Source organism: Cavia porcellus, unplaced genomic scaffold, assembly GCF_034190915.1.
Source record: "Cavia porcellus strain 051 isolate PalLab524CR breed Dunkin Hartley unplaced genomic scaffold, mCavPor4.1 scaffold_26, whole genome shotgun sequence".
Lineage (NCBI taxonomy): Eukaryota > Metazoa > Chordata > Mammalia > Rodentia > Caviidae > Cavia > Cavia porcellus.
Window position 1 is genome coordinate 25,624,228 of NW_026947509.1, and position 8,016 is coordinate 25,632,243.

The 8,016-nt window shown below is 40.2% G+C and overlaps 1 protein-coding gene across 1 annotated transcript; it reads left to right on the top strand.

Annotated features, from left to right (window-relative positions):
- Positions 1–6,862: 6,862 nt before the first annotated feature.
- LOC100721442 (epididymal secretory protein E3-beta) lies at positions 6,863–7,315 on the top strand. The gene has a single exon (XM_003474342.4). The coding sequence runs from the start codon at positions 6,872–6,874 to the stop codon at positions 7,313–7,315; it is 444 nt and encodes a 147-aa protein (XP_003474390.2). The 5' UTR covers positions 6,863–6,871.
- The last annotated feature ends 701 nt before the right edge of the window (positions 7,316–8,016 follow it).

Consider the following 8,016-nt stretch of genomic DNA (forward strand, 5'->3'; position numbering starts at 1 on the left):
GGAACTCATGAGGCTATAGTGTGGAAGAAGAGGACGGGCCCAAGTTATGGGCTTACTGTATCTTTTAAGACTCATTGGAATTTAAGAATGAGTAGCCGAGAAAGGAAAGAACAGTCTTAGGGACCCCAAAAAAGAATTGCAACTTTGGGTAACTTGGTATTCTAGAGTTGCAATTATCTTTAAAATACAATTTTAAAGTTTCAGTTTTTCTTTTGCCCTTTCTGTGTATCTTTATTTTTTCTATGCTACCTTAGAAGGCCCTTACCTGGTAATAAGTATGAGTCTAAACTTTTTACATAAGTCTCCTCTGCTGTGCTTCAGTATCTGCTGAGGAATACCAGATTATAAATTTATGTACTCTTTTAGTTATCTTTACAGATCCCATTGAAGAGGCTATTTCCATTCAGAAGCATTCACCATATTCCTTTGCTGAAGTAATCTTAGACAACAAAGTCGTATACACTAGTTGAAGTAGGAGGTTGTATTAGTCAGCCTACACTGCCTGAAAAAATGATTTAAATGAATAAAGATTTGTTTTGGCGCTTGGTTTTGCAGGTTTCAGTCCATGGTCGGCTAGTTCCATTGCATTTAAAGCTGTGGCAAGACAAAAACATTGTGGTGGAAGACATAGTGAGGGAAAGCTCATCACCTCATGGCACCAAGAAATAGAAGAGTAAGAGAGTCAGAGAAAAAGGACCAGAAACAAGATGCTGTCCTCAGGGTCATGCCCCTATGGTTCACCTTCTAAATTCTATCACCTTCCAATGATGCTATCAAATTATAAGTCCATCAGTAGATTAACCCACTGATGATGTTGGAACCTCATGATCCAATTATCCTCCAAAAGCCCCACCTCTGAGCTCTTGAGACTTTTGGGAAACATTTTAGATCTAACCCATAAAAGAGGTGTCTGCACCATCAATAATACTACATGTTACCTGTTGTAGTCAGGGTTTATAGAGAAAAAGATTTAATACAGGATGCATAATTTATGGGATTATTTTCATTATAGGATTATAAAGGATATACTTAGAGGATTATTTTAATTTATAGGATTCATCCAAAGAATCAAACGCAAAAGAGTACAGGAAATAGGTCCACACTAGAGACCCAAAGAATCCAGCTGAGGGCCTGATCCCACTGCAATGTCCTGCAAGAGTCCCACTAAAGATCTAGAGCCCATGGCAATGTCCTCCACAAATCCAACTGGAGTCCTGGAACCCACAACAGTGTCTTGTGCGAGTCTGTATTAAGGACCTGCAACAAAAGGCCTCAAAGGTCAGTGGTGGAAGCTAGAAAGTTTGTGCCGGTGGGTTGAAGGAACTACACTGAAGCCAAGAAGCAACACTCAAGCTAAGGACCAAAGCTCCTACAAAAAGAACTGCAGCTGTTCTTAGTGACAGCGAGGACCAGGCTTCTCTGTTGATGAAAACAGTCGAGTTCATTTCAGAAAAGCCAGTATGATAAACTTCTCCAGGAGGATCACCAATGCATTATCTTCCCCTCCAGTTCTCTTTTTATGCTGTTGGCAACAGTCCTCGGGTGGGCCTTTCACACCAAGCACCATGCTGATTCAGTTCAGCTGGGTGTTACAAGGTGCCCATTAGTTAATCCACCGCAGTTCCCCTTGATAAATTCCACTGGGGAAATTTGAGATCCAATTAAGCAAAGAAAGAGAACAGGCATATGGTCAGAAGTGGGTCTCACCAAATTCCACATGATAATTTGGTTATCTTCAGGCCTATGTTCATGGCTCAAAACCATTTGACAAACTGGAGTCCTAATGTTGCTGTTATTTTTACTTCATGTACTTCTTAAATTTTGTGTTTGTCACTTGTTAAATTTCCACGGGTATATAACTACTGAGTCATCTGTTCCATTCTATATGATAGTATCAAGTTTGAAGACATAGGCAACTACTTTGAAGGCAATAGATTCACTAAGATGCCCATTCTGGTTTGACTATTGTCTTCTTTGGAAGTCCTGTAATGTTTACAATGCCTAAGTTTTATTGGTCTTGTTCTCTACTGTTTTGTCCAACTTTATAATATCTAATGAGATAGACAATTCTTTTTAAGGAAACAAGAGACAACGTTGATAACCATTGTTGATAACCTTGTACTCTGTTCTACACCATGTGCTATGTCTATCCTTGGTTTTGACTGACAGCTTTGTTTTGCCATATTTGACTGTATTCTCTCCCTCCCCCAAAAAAGTAATAAGCACTAAGGAGTAATAAAATCCAAAATGTGTAAATTTTGTTGTAAAAAAGAGAGGGAAAAAAAAGAAAAAAAGAAAAAGAGCTCTAACGGATATAACAGCAAGTGTGTTTAGGGGTGTTAAATAGCTGACTATATCAATGTTTTTGGATCATTGAACACAGCTGTTTGCAGTCTCCCTGTTTGAATGTCCACCTTGTATTCTTTGATACTGTGATTTGAGCAACTATTTTCAAGATGATAATATGTAATCTACTAACAGGTGATTTCTTACTGTTATGTTTTTGTTTTTTTGTTTTTTTTGTAGTTCTGTATTACGTGTACCCTTACACCGCTTTGTTTTGTTTTGTGTTTTTCTCTTTTTCCTCTTAAATAAAAAAAAAATAACTACTGAGTCATGCCAACCTGGTACTTTGCAATGATAGCTAATGATCATGAAACAGAAAAACTGAATTCAACAATAAATTCCATGTACTCAGCCTAACAGTTTATCACCCTGGCCCTCCTTGCTGCTCAGGTGTGGCAGAACAGTTTGTTTTGTTTCTTGACACAGATTCATGGTTGTTAAAGATTTGACCATGAACATTGGATCAGTCCATCCCAGAGATGATGGCTAATTAACCTGGACTGAATGGTTGATCAGTGATGCTTCCAGGAAAGATCTTTATCAAAAGGGGAGAAAGATGGGCGTTAACAACACAAAACCTGAAAGCCTTAATGGGAATGGAATGTTGGCATCATGAAGAAGCTTGTACACATGGATGACAGAGCCCTGTGTTTCTCATTTGTTACCTCATTACAAGTTTGTACTGGAATTTTAAGTATTGAGATTTAGATTTGAAAAGTTATGAGATGTCTTGCATGTATTCAGAATCTAAGTGTAGTCTAGTTTCTGAAATTAGGTGGCCGAAGTGTTTCAGTTTGCTGGCCTACTTGTCAATCATATCTGGAAACATAGCACAGACACACCCAGAAGTGTGCTTTATTAACCTTCTAGGTCCTCCTTAATCCAGTCAAGATGATACATCAGTGTTAACAGTCACAGAGCCCCTGAGAGGGAAGTGAAGAAAGCTGTAGGCATGAAGCCAAGGATGCAGTGTACACCCCCAGGAAATTGTATATCCCAGGTATGTGGAGCATCAGCCGAGGAAAACTGCAGGCTGTGGGTGCAGTCGGACCAAGAGAGCAGCCAGGTGGGTCCCAAGCAGCAATGCTAAAGGGATGGGGCTGCCCAAGACATGTGGACTCACGTCTCTTCACCACTTGGCCTGGTGCTGGACAAAGAGCTACAGAATTGAATGTTTGCCCTGCTGGGTTTTAGTCTTGCTTGGTTCAGTTCCTTTCTATGCCCATACTCTTCCATTTTGGATTAGAAATATTTAATCTGTGTCATTGTTTGTTGGAAATATTTCTGTCTGATTTTATTTTCTTAAGGGCTCATAGTTAAGAGTTTGCATTAAGTATCAGAGCCAACTTTGGATTTGGACTTTTCAGTGATTTTGGAGCTTTTAAGACTTGGGAAATTCTTACAGATGGACTAGATGCATTCTGCATAATGAAATGGACATTAGTTTTTTAGGGTCAGTTAGGAATGCAATGGTTTAGATCTAAAGTGTCCCCCCAAAAGTCCATTTCAAGTGGGACTTTTGGAAGGTGATTAGAACATAAGATCAATATACTTATTGGTGAATTAATTCATACCTGAATGTGCTATTGGAAGACTCAGATCTGATTGGTGGTGGGGAGGTAACCTAGAAGAATATAGAGTAAATTACTGTCCTTGGTTTTACTTCTCCTTCTTCTCCCTTTCTTCTCTTCTTCCTCCTCTTCTTCTTTCTTCTTCTTCTTCCTCTTCTTCTTCTTTCTCTTCTCCTCCTTCCTCTTCTCCTCCTTCTCCTTCTCTTTCTTCTTCCTCTTCTCCTTCTCCTTCTCCTTCTCCTTCTCCTTCTCCTTCTCCTTCTTCTTCTTCTTCTTCTTCTTCTTCTTCTTCTTCTTCTTCTTCTTCTTCTTCTTCTTCTTCCTGTCCTCTCTCTCTCTCTATGTTTCTTTCTCCATGTCTGTGCCTGTCTGTCTGTCTCTGTCTTTTCTGCCTGCCATGAAGTAAATGACTTTCTTCTGCCATGCCTGTCCACCTTGCCATTTCAGCCTTGGAATTAGACCCCCAGGGATTAAATCCTCTGAAACTCTGAGCCAGATCAAATGTGTCCTCTTTTAAGGTATACTGTGTCCCAGCAATGGAAATGTTGACTGACACAGAAAACTGGTACCAGAGCAATGGAAGCATTGCTGTAACTACCCAACACCCAAAATTTAAAGGAAGAAGGGATTAATCTGATTCATGGGTTTTTTAAAAAGAGGATTCAGTCTGTGGTTGGCTGTCTCCAAGGCAGAAACAGTGTGGTAGAGCATAGCAGAGGAAAGTTGCTCATTTCATGGCAATCAGGAAGTAGAAAAACAAAGAAAAAATAAGGGCCAGAGACAGTAATATTCCATTCTAGGTCACACTCTCAGTGGTCTACTCCAGCTAACCTCCACCTCCTAACTGCACATTCAGCTATGGAGCTAGCAATGGGTTAATCCACTGCTGGATTTAATGTTCTCTGTTTCAGTCATCATCAAAGCACCACCTCTGGACACATGTGACTTTTGGGGAACTTTAGATCTAAACCATAACAGAAATTGTTATTCACATTCACTTTATCTGTAAATTGGACCCCTGACTAGATGCTCTTTCGCTTCTCCATAAAGGTCCCATAGTTCATGCCTCCAGAATGGTTTTCCTCCCTGAAATTCTCATAGAACACAGCCCAGCCACTGATAGATTATTACCCAGAAATTTGCTAGAAAGTGAGTTTAGGAACCAGGTCTTTGATTGTCTCTTAAAAACTACTGATGACCCCTCTCTGGGGCCACCGCTCTCAAATGCCCTGCAATTCCCTTCTACCCAGGAGCCAAGCCATTCTTTGATGTTTTAGTCTTTGCTTGAGGCTATTCTCAGAGTGGACCCAAGTGTTCTACATGAGAAGATATAAGAACGAGTTCATGTAAAAAGATGTCCTGATCCTTTCCTCTACTCCACCACCTCCACAAATTATCAAAAATTCAGACCTCCCACTGTCATTCCTTTCTTTGCTGCAGACTTCTTGGGCACTGAGAGAAGGACACAGACTGCTTCACTGTCCCACTCCCATACCACAGCCACTAATGTGAATGCTGCATCCAAAAAAGGTAAGAACTCTCATGAGGGTGTTTTATAGGGTGTTTGGTGTTACATAGGATGTTTGGTTGAAAGGTAGGAAAATATTGGAAAGAGCTTGTGATCTTTTAGATAGTAAAGAACGAAAAATTGCATGTAAGTCATAGAAAACAACGCCATATATTCAACTCAGCATTAATTCCAGCAGTGTAGCCTTTTCCTGTCTCTCTCTCTCTCTCTCTCTCTCTCTCTCCCATCTCCAGCCTTCCAAATATGCATATTGGTACACCTCCAGCCCTGAAATGGCCATTATTAGGTCCTTCGGAGGACCTGGATATTTAGAGTAGCAAATCTGGTGGGAAGTTTAGTAGAGCCCAGTACACTGCTCCTAAATGAGGAAAGAGACTTAGTTTAAGGAGAAAACTTTTTCAGTGTGATTCCCTCTTCTACAGCCAGTAGATCCCATAAAGGCAGTTTTAGTTTAGATACTTAATTGACTAGAGGAATATTTCAAAACTGAAGTTTCAGCCGGGTGCCGGGATCCCAGCAGTTAGGGAAGTTGAGGCAGGAGGATCACAAACTGACCCCTGCGTTAGCAACATGGGTACTTAATGAGGATGCTGTCTCAAAATAAAAAAAGTAAAAAGGACTGGGGATGTAGTCAGAATAGTGCAGTCCCCAGGACCACTAACTCTGCCACACACACACACACACACACACACACACACACACACACACAACCTGACATTCCTTTACCCTGATGATACTTTTAACAAGCAGCTGATGAATCAAGATCATTTTTAACGATGACAGAGAAACAGCCTCTGAGGAGTATGGTGGTTAGTTTAAAAGTGATAGTATGTTCCATCCAGGTCCTAAGGACATGCTACGTAGAAGTCAAGACCAGAGAAACACCATCATGTACTACCAATGTAACTGCAGCCTGGGCTGTGATTTCAGGTACCCAAAGTCTTCCAGGCTAGGAAATGCATCCCAAGTAATTATCCAATTACTAAATTTTAAGGGATATATCTACTATATCCCTTAAAAAGTGATAAACCTTTCCACTTTGCAGACATAAAATTTGAAATACCATTTTCTTTTGGACATATGTTCTCTGCAGAGTGAACTGGAGAATAGCACTTAGCTAGTTGAGATGGGTTCCTTAGATTGAGTGGAGGAAAGGGCAGATAGAAAGTGTTTACAATTCTCAAAATAAGCTTAATCTACTTTTTCCAATTTTGTTCTTGACTGTCTCAGTCTGGAAAATATTTTTATTTTCTATCAGTGTTATTATCTAATGAGAGTTATCATCTTTTGATCTGAGAACCAAATACTGTAGCAAAATTAGGTCCAAATGAAGGGATAGGAACTTTCAATTAGAGGTCAGCCTTCGGGGCACCATCTCATTGATCTTTACTTTTCTGTGTACACACAGGCATCCCTGGTGACTGAGATGGCATCCTCTCTGAGGGTCTGGGTCACTCTCTTGATCCTGCTGTGCCTCCAATGCGGGCTGCTTGTACAGAGCAAAGACATTTCCAGGAGGAAATTTATGGAAGACTACCACCTAAGTCCAAGCCAAGAGTTCAGTGCATACAAATGTGATTTCCTCATGAAAGAAAGACAAGCTCTGAAGCACAAGACTTTCCACTTGTTCATTTATATCTCATGGTACAGAGTGGAGCACATATGCTATAATAGCAAGTGGAATGACCGCTACAGGAATATATATGTATGGGCCCAGATACCAATCAGAGTACTCAAGTGTCACTGGGAGAGTTTCACAAACAGCTACAGAGAAAGCAGGGGCTACAACTATATTGAATTTCACTGTAACATAAATGGGTATGTTGATAGCATAGAAGACATGAAGCTCATAGAGCCCATGTTCAATTAGAAAAACCCGCCTGTCCTAGGCTTTGGCAACTAGAGGTCTCAAGCAGGGATCTCTGCCTCCTGCTATAGCCAGCCACTCTCACTCTGAATTTCTGGGTCAGTGTTTTCCAGTTATCTAGAGTTATGCACCATGTAGTTTCCTTCATCTTTTTTTTTTTTTGGAACCGAAGATCGTACTCATGACCTCATGATTGCCAAGCAGGCGCTTACACCACTGAGCTAAATACCAGCCCTTTTTTTTCTTGTTGAGATAGTGTTGCACTCTAGTTCAGCCTGGCTTTCAACTTACTATATAGCCCAGGCTGGCCTTGAGCTCCCAATCCTCCTGACCAGCCCCTTATATTTACAGTGTGTTGCGTCTTAGTCTGTTATCCTCACAGAACAATATTCTGTCCTGATTTACCTAATTTACTCCTACATTGTTTTTAAAGACTCAGTATTCTCAACTCATCTTGGACATTTCCTGATATTGGCATCATTATACCCTCACAATCTGAGCCATCTTTTCTTCTGTAAATGACCTGTGTTGTTCTAATATGTGAGAAATATAAATATATACTGTGTATAGAGTTTGTATAGTGTCTCTGATAATGAGCAATGTGAATGATGTAATATAAAATATAATCAATATAGTTGTGCACAGGTTAAGGTGCATTTAATGAGTAGGTCTAAATGTATGTGACATATTTGCATATCCACGGG